The sequence below is a fragment of the Macaca nemestrina genome, chromosome 5, assembly GCF_043159975.1.
Source record: "Macaca nemestrina isolate mMacNem1 chromosome 5, mMacNem.hap1, whole genome shotgun sequence".
NCBI classification, from domain to species: Eukaryota; Metazoa; Chordata; class Mammalia; order Primates; family Cercopithecidae; genus Macaca; species Macaca nemestrina.
In genome coordinates this window covers 3,490,749-3,508,135 of record NC_092129.1, presented here as the reverse complement: position 1 = coordinate 3,508,135, position 17,387 = coordinate 3,490,749, and the positions used below count along the sequence as shown (strand labels likewise).

The window sequence follows — 17,387 nt, the reverse complement described above, 5'->3', positions numbered from 1 at the left end:
TGAGAAGGAGAGAAAATGAATTTTTCAAGCTTAGTCCTTCCTAGTGCTTAACGTCAAACACTATGAGAACAATTCCTGCGGCAACACCAATCTGGAAGACAAAGCCACTTGTTTCTCAAAATCGTCACTGTCCCCTAAACCTCCACACCCCTAGAAGCGGGAGAGCAGACATCATCACTTCTGGCGATGGGTGCACCCTTCTTAGCCCGGCCAGAGTGCCCGCTGTATGGACAAGGCAGTCTAGATGTCACCGTGAAGACATTCTTAAGATGAGGGCAACACTCAGGCTGGGTGCGGTGGCTCATGTCTGTAATCCCAGCACTTTGGGAGGCAGAGGCAGGTGGATTGCATGAGCCCAGCAGTTTGAGACCAGCCTGGGCAACAAAATGAGACCCAACTCCACAGAGAAATACAAAAGGTATCTGGCTGTGGTGGTATTAAGGAAGGAGACCACTACTACTCCCCTCACCTTGCCTAGTTCACAAGACAGGAGGAGAGAGAAAGCAAAAAGTTAGAAAGAAACCAAAGTAAGATAAACAGCCAGACAACCTTGGCACCACCATCCGGCCCTAGGAGTTAAAAAAGTAATAATAATAACATCAACCCCTGACCTAAACTACTTGTGTTATCTGTAAATTCCAGACACTATGAAAAAAGCGTTGTAAAACTTTTTGTTAGCTGATGCATGTAGCCCCCAGTCATGTTTCCCACGCTTGCTCAATTTATCACAACCCTTTCATGTGGACCCCTTAAAGTTGTAAGCCTTTAAAATGGCCAAGAATTTCTTTTTCAGAGAGCTCTTAAGATGTGAGTCTGCCAACGCTCCCGGCCAAATAAAAAAACCTCTTCCTTCTTTAATCCGGTGTCTGAGGAGTTTTGTCTGCAGCTCATCCTGCTACATTTCTTGGTTCCCTGACCGATTAACGGATGGTCAAGGCAGTCCCTTAGGCAGCTTATGCCTGCCCTGTAGAGCATCCCTGCGGGGGACTCTGGCCAGCTTGAGCGATGTGGATCCTGACAGCGCTCCCGGGTAGGCATTTGCCCCGGTGGAACGCCTCGTCAAAGCAGTGCAGAGCAGGCCCCCGTGGAGGATCAACGCAGTGGCTGAACACCGGGAAGGAACTGGCACTTGAAATCCGGACATCTGAAACTTGGTAAGACTGGTCTTTGGAACTTGCCCACTCCATTTGAGTGGAAGCATGGCCTGATCACCCACAGCATGCTTGTACCGGCACTTTGGTTTTTGTTTTTGACTTGACTTGAATTGCTTGATGCTTTGGTTTTAGTTCTGATTTTGACTTGACTTGAGTTGCTTGATAAACAGGCGTGCCTTTATTGGCACTTTGGTTTTGGTTCTGATTTTAACTTGGCTTAAATTGCTTGACGAACAGGTGTACCTTTAACAACACTTTGGTTTTAGTTTTGATTTTTATTTAGTGTGAATTAGATGAGTGAGTGACCTTTTACCCTTTCCCTCTTATAGTGTAAATGTTGTTTTGTCTCGAGAAAAAAATAGGTCAGACACAAAGTAAGCCCACTCCGTTAGGAACTGTGTTAAAAAAAAAAAAATTCAAAAAGAAAAAAAGAAAGTCATCAAATCATCAAAACTTACTCTATTAAATGCATGTTACAGAACCTTTAGAAAGGTTTTGCAGGAGATTATAGAGTTAAGTTAACCCCCTAGAGGTTAAGAACTCTGTGTGAATTAGAACTGCCCTCTGTTGGTGTTGGATGGCCCATTGAAGGAACTATAGTTAGAGAACAATTGGCCATGTATTTAAGGTGGTGACAGGGGTGGGAGGATAGCTGGTGTACCTAGATCAAATTCCTTTATATTGACTCATGGTTAAATATAATATAGACAAAACCAGCATAAATTTAGCCCTGTTTAACAGCTTATTGCAAAAAAGCCAAAAGTAAAAGTAAGAGCGGTTTCGCCAGCAGACACAAAGTTAAAAAGGGAGTCCCAGAAACAGCAAGAGAAGCCACTTTTGCAGGAGCTACCAGAGATAATAGAAATTCTTTCTCCATATGTCCCAGCCTACTACCCCACTTTACCGAGGCCAACAGCCCCCTCAGAAACGAGATTCAGGAGCTAACACGCCCCAGGTCTCACCTTGGAGGGGAGGATGGGGCCTCCAGAGGCCAAGGAAGGAAGTCAAGATAGTCAAGTGGCCGTCTCAGATCTGGGCTTGCTCGAGCTATGTAAATGCCTCTCAGGGAGATGCAAGGACCTGTCTATTATAATGACCAGGCCCACATCTGGGGGGGGGCAGGGGGCAACAGACTTTCATCTATCAGCACTTTTCAACCATTGATCTACTAAACTGGAAACACCCTGAACCCGCCGCCTTGCTCCCGGCAGCTAGAGCCCTGTCGAGCATGACTGTGTAGAGGTGTTGGACTCAAGTTTACTCTAGCAGACCTGACCTCCGGGACCAGCCTTGGGCATCAGTAGACTAGGAGCTATTCGTGGACGGGAACAACTTCATCAACCCAAAAGGAGAGAGATGTGCGGAGTGTGCGGTGGTAACCCTGGACACTGTCGTTAAGCTGAGCTCATTGCTTTAATTTGGGCCTTAGAGCTCAGTAAAGGTAAGACTGTAAACATCTACACTGACTCTCGGTATGCCTGTTTAACCCTCCAAGTGCATGGAAAATTATACAAAGAAAAGAGCCTGTTAAACTCTAGGAAAAAGGGGAAAAAAGACCCAGAGAATGCAACTCAGCTTCAGCGTTTGCAGAGGTACTAAGAAGCACTTCTGCAGAGGCTAAAACTTCGTAGAAAAAAGCAAGGAATATAAAAAAGATTTCAGGAATGCTTCAAGGAGCTGACAAGAACCTAAGTCAGTTTTATAAGGGACTCTATAAAGCATTCTGGCTCTACACCCCATTGAACCCTGAGGCTGCTGGAAATCAGTATATAGTGAATACTTCATTTGTAAAGCAAACCCAGGGTAACATCAAGCAGAAGCTGCGGGCATGAATACTACCTAGTCTATAAAAGTGGCCACCAAGGTGTATGTTAACTGTGACCAAGGGACAAAACTGGAAAAGAGCAAAAGAAAAAAAAAAAGACTAAGAGTAAAGGTGAAAAAGAGAATCAGAAGAAAACAGGAGAGACAGAGAGCAGTGCGCAGGGGCAGGGCCCGTGCCGTTGCCTGGCCCCACTGACTGGCCGTGAGAGCAAGAAAACTCAGGAAAAAAAAAAAAAGTAAATTAAAGACTTAAGAAAAAAAGCCAAACTGTTAGCAACAGCTCTTATAAAAAAAAATTAGCAATGTGAGAAGACGTGGACGTGGATATAAACGTGAAAAAAGTCAAGTTAGGCAAAGATTCAAGAGCCAGACAAGGCTAGAGAGAGATTAATGTGCGAAATGCAAAAAGAAAAGACACTAGAAGGGTAAATGTTCAAAAGGCAATAAAGGAATTGGCCAAGGCCACAAGACAAATGGCCGCTGCACCTTGGAGGAACCAAATACTGATCCGTTCAGGCTGACAGGAGCTAACAAATGTAAAGTAAAGACCAGGGCAGACTAGGCACCATCCCATTAGGCTCCCGGGAGCCCATGGTCACATTAGAAGTTAAAAGCAGCAAGATTCTGCCGTATCTGGATTCCAATTTCTTGCTGAAGGCTAAGCCACTAAATAGAGTTACAAAGGGGGGTGGTGGGGGGAGAAGAACCCCTCCTCTAAAAAACTTAAACAGGAAAAAGAGCCATACCTTGTGAAAACTTGCTTACAGATTTTACAGAACTGCCCCATGCTGGAAGCTATCGGTACAGGCTAGTGCTTGTTTGCACCTTTTCAAGTTCAAGTTTTCCCCACCAGGACAGAAAAAGTATAAGAAGTGACTAAAGTTCTGTTAAAAGACATTATCTCCAGGTTTAGACTACCTCTAACTTTAAAGGCCAGCATTTGTCGCTAAAATAATGCAAAATTTAACAAGACTGTTAAAAATAAAATAAAAGTTACACACAGCCTATTGGCCACAAAGTTCAAGAAAAGGTAAAACGCATGAACTGGACACTCGAGCAGCTACTAAAAAAAAATACTGCCAGAAAATTCATTTAAGATAAAATCACGTTTTTGCCTATGGTCCTCCTCCGAGTCGGGGGCACCCCACCAAACAAACTAGGTATTTGCCCTATAAGATTTTGTTCGGTCGGCCACCCGCAAATCACAGGTCAAATTAAAGGTGACCTCCAGAAACTAAAGGAATAAACCTTAAAGAAGCAAATGCAGGCTTTAAAAATAGCCATATAAAGTGTTCATGATTACATAAATGGAAATGCCTATAAGCTTGACACCCCTTTAAATCTAGTGACTCTGTTTAAAGTAAAATCTAATTTTAATAGGACCCATATAGGATAGGCCCTATACTGTAACCTTGTCCACTCCCACTGCTGTTAAAGTTGCAGGTGTTGTGTCTTGGATCCACCACAGTCAGCTAACACTGGCAGATGAGGACAAGTAAACCAGCCAGCAGGACACAGATCACCCAACCCGGCTGATCCTGAGACGACACCAAGCTGCTGCTGAGGACGACAGCCCTGCTCTGGTCACGCCGGAGGCTGACCGGTCTACGCATGACTGAAGCTTGAGGAGACAACAGGCCCTGCTCTAGTCACACACCGGCAGCTGACTAGTCTACGCACGGCCGAAGCTTGAGGACTCATCAAGCAAGTAAATGTAGTTAAAAATCTTAAGATTAATAGTTTTCCTGTAATACTAACTGTTTTCCTATTGATCTGTCACTGTATTCAACCTTTTTCCCAAGTAAGGACCTCTTTTGTCCTTGCTGGATATGAATACTCTGTACATTGTTTTGTTGTTGCTACCCTTATAACCATGCTAGAAGAAACACCTATATAAGGTATCCCCACTGTACACATGCTACTTAGGAAACCCAGACCCATCCAGCCCAGCGACAATTCCAAGTCTTTCAGTCATTTTTTAAACATATAAACCAGAAGTTACCAGAACCTCCTCCTTTAGCAAAAAAAGAAAAAACCTATTTGCTCAGTTGGCTGAAAACATTGCTAGTAGCCTAGATGTTTTGTCATGTTATGTTTTTCTTTTTTTTTTTTTGAGACGGAGTCTCGCTCTGTCGCCCAGGCTGGAGTGCAGTGGCCGGATCTCAGCTCACTGCAAGCTCCGCCTCCTGGGTTTACGCCATTCTCCTGCCTCAGCCTCCCGAGTAGCTGGAACTACAGGCACCCGCCACCTCGCCTGGCTAGTTTTTTGTGTTTTTTAGTACAGACGGGGTTTCACCATGTTAGCCAGGATGGTCTCGATCTCTTGACCTCGTGATCCGCCCGTCTCGGCCTCCCAAAGTGCTGAGATTACAGGCTTGAGCCACCGCGCCCGGCCAATGTTTCTTCATGTTATGTTTATAAAAAGGCTAACATAAGAGACCAATGGACTTGAGAAGCAAAAGAGTTAATGCCTCAAGATAACTTTAACCCTTTCCCCAAACAGACGCCCCAAGTTCAAGCGTCTGGCTCTTAAAAACTTCTGTTATTAAAAAATACTGTATTACTCGCTAAGAAAAACCTTTTAAGACCCAGTAAAAAAAACCAACCTGCTTAGGACATGTGCCTGCTTAAGACAAGTTGGTACATGGGCCTGTACAGGTTTAACTCAGGTTTGATCCTAGGTCTTCATTTAGAAAATAGTTTTCAGCTATAAGAAAATGTAAAACCCTCACGGTAAGTGTATTACTGGTATTGGAAACTTGCTTGCTGCTCCCCTGTGTGTTACACTTACTCTTTCAAATGATAAAAGGTTTTGTAGCTACCATCGTTGGTCAGAAAACTTCAACAAAACTGTATTACATAAAACACTATCACTCTGTCTCGCAAAAAGACTCAAAAAGTAAAAATAAAAGTGAGAACTCCCATTAGTTAGTGAAAATTCTCAAAGCAGGGGATAAGGAAGGAGACCACTACTACTCCCCTCACCTTGCCTAGTTCACAAGACAGGAGGAGAGAGAAAGCAAAAAGTTAGAAAGAAACCAAAGTAAGATAAACAGCCAGACAACCTTGGCACCACCACCCGGCCCTAGGAGTTAAAAAAAGTAATAATAATAACATCAACCCCTGACCTAAACTACTTGTGTTATCTGTAAATCCCAGACGCTGTATGAAAAAACCATTGTAAAACTTTTTGTTCTGTTAGCTAAGGCATGTAGCCCCCAGTCACGTTTCCCACGCTTGCTCGATTTATCACGACCCTTTCACGGAGACCCCTTAAAGTTGTAAGCCTTTAAAAAGGTCAAGAATTTCTTTTTCGGAGAGCTCTTAAGATGCGAGTCTGCCGACGCTCCAAGATGAATAGAAAAGCTCTTCCTTCTTTAATCTGGTGTCTGAGGAGTTTTGTCTGCGGCTCGTCCTGCTACAATATATGCATCTGCAGTCCCAGCCACTCAGGAGGCTGAGGCCAGAGGATCTACCTGAGCCCGTGAGGTCGAGGCTGCAGTGAGCCATGATCACAGCACTGCATTCCAGCCTGGGTGATGGAGTGAGAGGAAGGAAGGAAGGAAGGAAGGAAGGAAGGAAGGAAGGAAGGAAGGAAGGAAGGAAGGAAGGAAGGAAGGAAGGAAGGAAGGAAGGAGGGAAGGGAGGGAGGGAGGAGGGAGGGAGGGAGGGAGACATTTACATCAGTAGACTTTGAGTAAAGCAGATGACTTTCATACTGTGGTGGGCCTCGTCTAGTTGGTTGAAGGACTAAGAGGGAAAGACTGAGGTCCCCTATGGAGGAAGGAACTCTGCCTCCTGATGACCCTCGGACTCGAGATGGCAAGAGCAGCTCTCCCTGGGTCTCCAGCCTGTCCTGCAATTTTCAGCAGCAGCTCTCCCTGGGTCTCCAGCCTACCCTGCAGATTTCAACAGTGGGTCTCTCTGGGTCTCCAGCCTGCTGGCTGGCTCTGCAGATTTCAACAGCAGCTCTCCCTGGGTCTCCAGTCTGCCCTGCAGATTTCAGACTTGCCAGCCTCCAACAATCACATGAGCCAGTTCTTTACAATAAATCAGCTTCTCTCTTTTTCCCTCTATGTATCTATACACACACACACTATCTGTAGAGAGAAATGGGATCAGAAGGATACATCTTGCTGCTGGAAGGGGAGATTCTGGCCTTGGCTATAGGCTCCCCTGAACCCAGCAGGGTGGGGACCACATGCACCCTTCAGAGCCTCCTCACTCTCTTCCCGGTGAGAGTTGTCCTCCCAGCTCCTGGCAGGCAGATCGGGACACACCGTGGAGCTCCACAAGTGCTTGTTGATTGAACAAAAGGCCTGAGCTTCCCCCACTGTGCTCTGCCACCCTTGACACTGGCGTGACAGCAGGAGACTCCTGTAGGGCTGGCCAAGGTGCTGGACACCGGCACCCTCGCTCACTGCCACAGGAGCAAGCTCCAGGCAGTGAGGGCCAAGGCCAGGCCAGGTGGAGCCCACCCTCTCTCTAACCCTCTCTGTCTCTGTCTTATTTTGCCTTGTCTCTATATCCAAGCCCCAAATTGCATCTCTTGTTTTTTGCTATAGGCTTCAAAAATGTACACAATTTATAAAATGTCTCAAAAATGTACACAATTTACAACTTAAGAGATAATTAAAGTAAGAAATCCAAGTACTTCCCATTAAAAAAGTCCAAATCTCCAAAGCAAGGACTCTGACCAGAACCAAGAAGGGTGTCCTGGGGTCAAGAAGGCCCTGGGGCCACGGGGCTCTGCTGGGTGGAGGCGCCAAGCCACAGCCCCAGGGAGGTTGAGGGGCCAGTTCTGAGTCTGTCCTCCTCCTCAGAGGCGGATTCCTGGATCACCGGGAGGAAAGGTGACACAGATTCCTTTCTTGTCCCCAAGGCCAGTGAGCTCGGCCACAGGCTGTCTCAAACGTCCAGGGTCAAGGGGACAGGGAGAAAGGGGACAGCGTCAAGAGGGATGCGAGAAAGAGTTGGTCAGCAGGAGTTGGAAAGTCCTTCCACCTGGGAACTCCCTCCGCAGGGTAAAGGCGCCTCCAAAGCAAACACTGGCTGATCAGCCAGCAATCTCCCTTTGTGTGCGCCCGCCTGGCTGCTGGTGGGAGCTGTTCCAGGTCACCCTCCCAGCCCCTCCTGTTGCTCGAGGCTGTCCCAGTGCTGCAGGCCCTCATCCTGCACTGACCCTCAGAACTCAAGGACCCCTGCCTCCTGCCTCCCAGGCCTCCCCACTGCTGGCCCTTGTGCTCAGACACACGGTAAATGCAAATGCCCATGAGCTCTCCCCTTAGCATCTGGGCAGCTGACTACACAGACACTGTGCCTCAGTTGAAACGGAAACAGGGTTAGAAGCCAGACAAAGGCGTCCAAGCCAGGGCTGCCGGCTTCGTGACCTGTCTGCAATTCCCCAACACCGAGGATCATCAGCATCTACACTGGGAGAATCCTTGGCCACCGGGAACCTGCCCCGCCTGGGCGATGGATTCTTGGTTATCAGGAGAGATGCCCTGCCCTGCACCCCCTGCTGGGAGGGGAGGTCCTTCCCCAAGGAGCTGCCACTGGACCTCTGGAGGACCCCCACACTCCACCCTCAGAACCCCCCAACACCACCTGCTATCTCTAGGTTTCAGGGACATCAGAGGCCGGGCCTGAACTCCGGATAGGGCTGAAGTCCCGTGCCCTCACACCCGTGGCCTTTGGAACCGCGTCTCCCAGAGGCCCTCTCAACCACAGCCACCTGCCCTGTGCAGGGCCTCGCATAGGGGAGGGGGATGCCCTGGGGCTTTTCTCTGCCTTGGGAGAGGAGTGAAGCCTCAGTGCCGAGAACTTGGGCATAGACAAAGCAGAGTGGAGCACCGGCCAGAGCTTGCCCCACAAACACAGCGGCTCCAACGCGACAGTGAACGTCTGGTCTGGCGGTGACGGACATGATCCACAACCAAAGCAATGGGTCCTGGCCTGGGTTTTCCAGGCAGCTCCCGAATTCCCCCAACCCCTGCCCTGCCCTCGATTTGTTTCTTGGTTATTAAAGATACTTTAAGCCTTTAAGAAATAAACGATGCCAAGAACAGGGTTGGGATGCTTTGACTTTCTTCCCTCATTCCCTCCAGACTAATTTTCTTTTCATTTCTAAAATCACAGATTGATGACACCAACCACAAAACCAAACAGCAAAACTGGACTCCCCAAAGTCAACACCCCTCTGCCCCACAGGGTCCTCCTTCCACTCCACCCAGGGGTCCCACAGCTTCCAGAGCAGCCCTGAGATGGAGTTAGGGTTCTGCTCCAGGCGGAGATTAGAGAAGGAGGAGACTGAGACAGGGGCACTCTCGCTTCTACTTTGAGGCACAGAAGGGGCCGGGGCCACCTGCACTGAGGGAAGCGCTGACCCCTGTCCACATTCACAATGGTCGGAAGAGAAACTGGGGATGGAACCCCAGGGCACCACGTGGGACGGTCGCAGCAAGACGGCTTCATCCAGAAGGATCCTAAAATCTCACGCTCCCTTCACAGCCCCTGACAAGGCGCTGCAGACCCTGGGAGGATGATGCGTGGGTCCCGGTGTCCTGTGCAGGGACACCCTGGCTCACTCACTCCCCTAGACAGAGGCCGGCTTGTTCTGGGGGAGCCTGGGAGAGGTCAGTTCAGGCAGAGGTCTTGCTCCTCCTCAGGCAGCAAGGCAGGGGGATACTCAGCCACCGCTGGTCAGCACTGAGCTTCATCTCCATCTGTCCGTGCCCTGAGTAGCCTCCCTTGGCTTGGCTGGGGAGAGAGGGCCAGGGCTTGTCTGTGCTGCCAACCTCAAGCCCCCACTATAGATGAGAAGCCCCCAGTCCTTTGCAGCACTGGATACCGGTGCTGCCACTCACTTCCTGGGGCAGCAAAAAGTGCACATGAAGCACTTCGGGTTCTTACAGCTCTTCCATGCGACACAATCTGGCTGAAGGGTCTGTGGAGCCCAGGGGGCTGACCCCGCCCCCCACCTGCCGTCTGCATGTACTAGAACTCCAGGTAAGAATTCACATAAATCCAGGAGCCCGCTACTGCACAGAGGCTTCCTGGAAGCCCCCGGAGCCAACAGCCCCTCAGAACAGCACAGTCGGCACTGAGCATGTGTGGTGTGTGCATGTGTACATGTGAGTGGTGTGTAACTGTGCATGTGTGGTGTGTGCATGTGTACATGTGAGTGGTGTGTAATTGTGTGCATGTGTGTGGTGTGTGCATGTGTACATGTGTGAGTAGTGTGTTATTGTGTGTATTGTGTGGTGTGTGCATGTGTACGTGTGAGTGGTGTGTAACTGTGCATGTGTGTGGTGTGTGCATGTGTACATGTGAGTGGTGTGTAATTGTGTGCATGTGTGTGGTGTGTGCATGTGTACATGTGAGTGGTGTGTAATTGTGTGCATGTCTGTGGTGTGTGCATGTGTACATGTGAGTGGTGTGTAATTGTGTGCATGTGTGTGGTGTGTGCATGTGTACATGTGAGTGGTGTGTAATTGTGTGCATGTGTGTGGTGTGTGCGTGTGTACATGTGAGTGGTGTGTAATTGTGTGCATGTGTGTGGTGTGTGCGTGTGTACATGTGAGTGGTGTGTAATTGTGTGCATGTGTGTGGTGTGTGCGTGTGTACATGTGTGAGTAGTGTGTTATTGTGTGTATTGTGTGGTGTATGTGTACAAGTGTGAGTGGTGTGTAACTGTGTGCATGTGTGTGGTGCAGTGTGTGTACATGTGTGAGTGGTGTGTGTGTGCATGTGTGGTACATGCATATTCACATGTGTGAGTGGTGTGTGTGTGCATGTGTGGTGTGTGCATGTGTAAATGTGTGAGTGGTGTGTAATTGTGTGCATGTGTGTGGTGTGTGCATGTGTACATGTGAGTGGTGTGCAATTCTGTGCATATGTGTGGTGTGTGCATGTGTACATGTGTGAGTGGTGTGTAATTGTGCCTATGTGGTGTATGCATGTGTACAAGTGTGAGTGGTGTGTAACTGTGTGCATGTGTGTGGTGTGTGCATGTGTACATGTGAGAGTGATCTGTAAATATTTGTGTACATTATGGATGTGTGTGGTGCGCCCGCCCCCTTGACCTCCGGCAGACGCGGCCCCTGGGCATTTCTGCAAGTGAGGCCTGAGCGATGCTTACTTCTGATCACACAGAGGCCAAAGAACTGGGTGTCTCTGATGCTCACCGCGTTGCACACTTGCTGGAAAAGCTCCCGGCCAGTGGCCTTCACCTGCAAAAGAGGTGGGGAGGGGCTCAGGGAGGGGCTGGCACCTGTCCCCAGGGAGGCCACCTGAGCAAACGAGGCCCAGTAGGGCACCAGGGGGACCACCCAGTCAGGCACTCCCTGCAGCTAACAGGTCTGGGTCCCTCACTCTCTCCCAAAGCTGAAGGCTAAACACCAGTCACATGCCCATCAGAGCACCTGTGAGTGCAGGGGAGTGAGGGTGGAGGGGGTGGGGTGCTCTGGACGGTGGATCAGGGCTGCCCCCTCCATCACTGTCTGTCCCTGGTGTGAGGATTTCCCGAGCTCAGTCAGGGACACATGATGCAGCGTCACCTCCAGGGCTGCCCTCTGGGCTCTGTCCTCGCACAGCACAAATGAATGCTTGGTCTGCCATGAGCGTGAGCGTAGGTGTCTCTCATCATCCATCGCCCAGTTGATGCGAGTGATCCCAACAGTGTTCCTACAGCTGAGCCTCTGACAGCAGCCTCTAAACACCCAGCGTCTGGTGCATGTCCCTGTTTCCGGTGTCCTGTGTCCACATTTCCGGCGTCCCGTGTCCACATTTCCGGCATCCCGTGTCCACATTTCCGGTGTCCCGTGTCCACATTTCCGGCATCCTGTGTCCACATTTCCGGTGTCCCGCACATGAGGCCATTTCACACCTGTTCGGCCCCGGCATGGCTGGGACTGGCGGGTGTCCCCTGCAGAGCTCTCCCTGACTCCTGTCTGTTGCAGCTCTGGGGCCCATCTGTGGCCACCGGGCAGGAGAAGCGGCGTTCTCCAGTGGAATTGCAGCGCGCCAAACCTGTGACCGATGGTGCCAGCCAGTAGCTGTGTGCTTTGCTCTCAGACTCTCCCGAGGACCCTCACTTGGGGCTCCAGGAGGAAATCTCACAGCAGGGCACAGCTGGGGCAGCTGGATCTGCAGGAGGCCATTTTGCGGTTCTTCATTTGTACCGTCTCAAGTCAAATTCGGTATCCAGCTTACTCATCCTGAGTTAATCCTGAGTTACTGTAAGACCGGCTTCCTTATTGATATGGTTTGGCTGTGTCCCCACCCAAATCTCATCTTGAATTGTAGTTCCCATAATCTCCTCGTGCTGTGGGAGTGACCTGGTGGGAGGTTATTGAACCATGGGGGCGGTTTCCCCCATCCAGTTCTGATAGCGAGTGAGTTCTCATGAGATCTGATGGTTTTATAAGGTGATTTCCCCTTTGCTGGGCACTCATTCTCTCTCCTGCTACCCTGTGAAGAGGTGCCTTCTGCCATGACTGTAAGTTTCCTGAGGCCTCCCCAGCCATGTGGAAGTGCGAGTCAATTAAACCTCTTTCCTTTATAAATTACCAAGTCTTGGGTATGTCTTTATTAGCAGCATGAGAACAGACTAATACGATTATTGTCTGCTTAACGTGGTGAAGGGCAGGTCCCACAGTGGCAGTAACACAGATCTTCAGTGATGGTCTTCCCAGCCCATCCCTTTCTAATAACTGGGCTTGACACATATTTGGTTGAATACAGGGTTCCTGTCTAACTGCAGACACAGGTGTGCACACACTCCAATAGAGGGTTCCCTGTCTAACTACAGATACACACGAGTACACACCCTGATAGAGGGTTCCTGTCCAGCTGTAGACATGGATGCATGCACACCCCAACAGAGGGTTCCTCTCTTACTGCAGACACAGATGCACACACACCCCAACAGAGGGTTCCTGTCCAACTGCAGACACATAGGTGCACACACCCTGATAGGAAGTGGGCTCTGTGGTTGCCAACTTGCTGGGCCCAGCAGGGGCCACAGGAGTTGCAGAGGCACCTCAGGGGGCTCAGTCAAAAACAGACGAGCATGACTCACCCAGGGGGTCCACTGTGTTCTGGCTGCATGATCCCTCAGTTGAAATCTTACTGTGAAGTTCAGTGCAAGAAACATAAAAGTTCCAGCTCTTATGGGGCAGGGGGCCAAAGCCACAGCATCTTCCCTGCAACAGGTCCTCTTATGACCCCTCCCCCAAGCCTGAGGCACCGCTGGGGACCCCAGGAAACTACGGGACACCCCCCATTACCTCAACTCCAGCTTCCCATTGCCGGGTGGGGACACAGAGTCTTGGGGGAGATTTTGCCACAAACATACATATGGACGTTTACTTAAACACAGAACTCTATCTCCAGGCAGACAAGAGATTCCCAGGGCACTTGAACCAAGATATTACTAGCAAGTCATACTTCATTCCAGGTATCATTGATAAATTAGCTACGCAGAAAGTCATTGTTCTTTAACAAACCACTCTCATTTTAATTACACATTTTCATTATCCACATTAATCATTAAAATGAAAGTACTCTCTTAACTCCTGTCCCCACAAACTCAACTGAAACAGGTAGACAAAATGGGGGAAAAGGAAACAGAGAAGCAGAGACACAGTGACGTCTGAACACAAGACAAGAGCTACCCCTTGGAAACCGGCTTCCTGGTGCTCTTCCCTCAGCGCTCCCAGGAAGGATGTGCTGAACCGTAAACTATTTCTCACAGCAACGTCTATCAGTGATGTTTCCTTCACGGGCCCAGTGAAAGGGCCGACCGTCCGACACCTCACAGGCACCTGGCGTGAGCAGAGTGAGGCGGTCCAGGGATTTCTCAGTACACAGGCTGTGTCCTAAGGCTCTGCTCGCCCCATACCCCTGCTCACCCCCATGGCTCTGCTCACCCCCATGGCTCTGCTCACCCCCACAACCCTGCTCACTCCCACGGCCCTGCCCACCCCCATGGCCACCCAGGGCCCTGCTCAACCCCATGGCTCTGTTCACCCCCACAGCCACCCAGAGCCCTGCTCACCCCCACGGTCAGCCGCAGCTGCTCCTGGCTGGGCAGCAGCACGAGGACGTCCCTGTGTTCCGAGGCCATCACGTCCATTCCCAGGGTGGGCTCCTGCCGGTTGCCTGCAGGCCTCTCAGGACTGGGCTCCATCCATCGCGCCCCTGAAGGAAGGAACGTGTCAGGGTTTGTCTGGGTGGGGTCTACGCCCCTCCCTCTCGGGGGCACCGCCATGCTGACGTTACTGGGCCCTCCCCGGCCATGGGTCACGGGTGGGTGCTCAGCACCTCCCAGATCACAGCTGTGCGTTCCGGGACCCGCCCTTGCCGAGCTTCTCACTGGGAAGGGAACTGAGAGGGAAGCCTGGGCTGGGAATCCAGCGTGGCTAAGCCAGGGCAAAGGTCAGAGCTGCAAATAGCTGGGTGTGTGGAGGGCGCCTGGAATGCAAATAAACAACCTCAGGGCACCGGCCATGCAGCGCTCCCGTGCAGGGCAGCTCAGCACCCAGCCTCACAGTGTGGACCGCGTGAGACCGAGGTTGGGGGAGACAGGATCCAACTCCCCCAGCTGACAACCCCTAGCTCCTCGGAGTGCCTGCTCCTTCTTCTATAATGTGGAGGGGGTCAGGCAAACCCCACGGGCACAGATGCCAGAGCCAGGGCTGCTGGGGATGATGGAGCAGCAGCAGGGGAGGAGGAGGAGGGCGGGAGGAAGGCAGCCTGGGTGGGCACCCTGCCCCACACACCTCCTGTGGCATCTGCTACTGAGCTTAGGAAGCAACACAGCGGCCATTCCTGGACAGGTTCTGCCAGGAGGGACCCTAGCTCCCTTTAGGGACTGGAAACTGAGGACACTTCGTTCCTTGCCTAGGGCCAGCAAATCCCTTCCTGCCTGCAGCGGCTGGAAGGCCAGGAAGGGGGTCCTGGCTCGGGTGGACAGCAGACGGGGGCATCAGCATGAAGGGTGGGGACATCTCCCGCAGGGCCTGGAGCCCCGGCTGCTCTCAGCAGAGATGAGCAATGCCTTTGACCTCTTTGGCACAGCGTTAGGGAGGGGAAGGGACCCCAGGAACCCCCTTGCCCTGGGAGCACCCAGACCTTTGGGCGCTGCGGTTCAGGAGATGCAGTTCCCACGGGCCTGGGCTGTGGAATTCTGTCCTCAGCCATGCGCTCCTTTGGTTTCCTGTCATGGAGTCTGGGATACTCTGGGACCTTCCTCTAGTAAGGGGTCTGGACTCCCAGAGGGGCAGTTGTTCATCTCAGGAAATTCGAACTCCAGTCGCCTTAAGGCCTGGCCCAGTGGGTTTAGAAGATTTAGGAGGCTCAGGTCTCACCTTCCCCAGCCCCTGGAATGACGCTGGCTCCCTCCCTCCCTCCCTCCACTCAGATCCGAGCCTTTCTCAGACCCTCAAGGCCACAAACTCACACCCGAGACAGCAGTGGTGGTCTCTTTTCTCTCCACAACAAGCGTAGAGCTGTTGACTATGGAAGATGTGGGGACCCCTTTAGCTGAGAGCATAGAAATTTTTTTTAAATGGCAAAAAAACAGCCCCAGAGAGCAGAGGCTGGATTCTCACGGCCCTGGCACTGGCTCTGGTGCCTGGGCAGCTCGTCCCCGTGCCAGGCGCCCTCAGCCTCTGCTTGGAGTCACAGTGCCGGCGTATCAGGAAGGGCGGCAGCAGCTGCACCTCTCAGGGATGCCTGGGCGCAGGACAGTGACAGAGGGCAGCAGATCACCACCGCCACACACAGCACAGAGGGGACAACAGGCACCAGGATCCCTCGGTGGGGAGAGCCGGGGACATGGTGGGGTGGGGAGTTGTGCTGGGCGCACTCATGATCAAAGCGATGGTGCCCCACATGTGTGCAGGTGCTGGTGAGTGTGGGCGCTGGCATGTTATAGGTGACCTGGGGCCAATGGGCTCCAAACATCACTAGTGAGAAGAAAGAGAAAAGCAATGAAAAAGCAAAAGAAAAAGGAACCTCCACATTCGTATTGATAAACACAATAAACAGATTCTTGTCAAGGCAGGATGTCCCAGGCCTCAGCTCCTTCCTTCCCTCCCGGAGTCTCAGGGCCACACAGCTGAGGCTCAGTGCTCCAGTGAAGGCCGCCGTCCATCCGAATGCCAGGGAGATCTGGGCTTGGGAAGCCCCGTCGTATTCCCGGGAGAATGCGGCTTTTTCCTGAAAACGTGCTGAAGATCCAAGGCAAGGGTGGTCGCCGTGAGCACCTCCCGCCAGGGCACTGAGGGGACACCGTGGGAACCTCTGTACCCAGCTCATCAGGAAGACAACTTTGCACCCGGAGAAAGAAGAGGCGTGACCAGGCCCCAACACAGACCCCACCTCTGAATGTCGTGTCTTCTCGACTGGCGTGTGCGCGACGGAAGAGGCTGGCTTGCCACGTTCGTGATGTCAGGGCCAGGCAGTGGACAGGCAAGGCCATGAGGAAGATGAGGCCACCACCTGGGTCTCTTCAGGGCTGAGCCCTGGAGTCCTCCTCGGCCCAACTCTCCCTTCTTCTCTACAGCTGGTTTCCATCCTCTATGATGAGATGGGCCTGCTGAGAACATTCTAGAACTCAAGCTTCGGAGACCTAAGTCCACAAAGCACAGGTTTTAGAAAACAATGTGGGAATGCTGTTCCGTGGGGAAAAGGAAGGCAGAACTGACACAGGGATGGGTCTAAAAAATCCCGCTGCGAGGGAGACGCTGGACGCAAAAGTCCTGGCTCCATTCTGAGACGTCCAGCAAAGGCAGCCTCTTCGGGGCCAGGGAGCTGGCAGCAGGGACTGCAGAGGGGCGAGGTTTCCTCTGGGGGCAGTCGGATGGCAGTGATGGCTGCACAGTTCCTAAATGCTCTGAAGTTTATTAAATGGTTCGCTTAAGAGGAATATATTTTACAGCATGCAGACTATGCCTCAATAAAGCTATTTAAAAACACCACAAGTTATAAAACAGTCACACAAAAAGCCTTCAAGATACGGCAGGAAGTGCACCCGTGCGCCATAGCTCAACTCATTCCACCATGTGGGCGTGAGTGTGAGACACGTGGGTGCCGTGTGAGGGTGTGCCTGTGTAGATGTGAGTGGGTACATGCTTGCGCACATATGTTCACATGCAGCCTTAATGTCCGGGAAAGCTAGGGCTGCCCACTCCTCCTCCACATCCTCCTCTGCACAATCAGCCACACCGACTAATCTTTTTCTGCACATCACAGAACAAGGCGAGGCCCTTTACCGACTTGGCTATGATGGCCACAACACCCAGTCTGTGGATGAGGAGTCTGGCTGGGCTCAGAGGCCAAGCTGCTCAGTGAGTGGCCAGCCAGGGTCTCGCTCCATGCTCAGCCTCCACCCCCACCATACAG

General features: G+C 51.4%; 1 protein-coding gene across 8 annotated transcripts in view; it reads right to left on the bottom strand.

Annotated features, from left to right (window-relative positions):
• LOC105487587 (FERM domain containing 1) overlaps window positions 1-14,430 on the bottom strand; it is a 30,835-nt gene extending 16,405 nt beyond the window's left edge. For 6 of the 8 annotated variants that reach the window (XM_011751075.3, XM_071096165.1, XM_071096166.1 and 3 more), the window contains exons 1-3: window positions 14,038-14,132; window positions 11,537-13,804; window positions 11,119-11,209 (exon numbers count right to left, since the gene is read on the bottom strand). In XM_011751075.3, coding sequence (XP_011749377.2) covers window positions 11,119-11,209; window positions 11,537-11,788 — 343 coding nt within the window. In that variant the 5' untranslated portion in view covers window positions 11,789-13,804; window positions 14,038-14,132. Of the gene's footprint in view, window positions 1-11,118; window positions 11,210-11,536; window positions 13,805-14,037; window positions 14,266-14,303 lie in introns of those variants that run through there. The other 2 variants (XM_071096163.1, XM_071096167.1) reach the window with 2 other exon arrangements.
• Window positions 14,431-17,387: the final 2,957 nt, after the last annotated feature.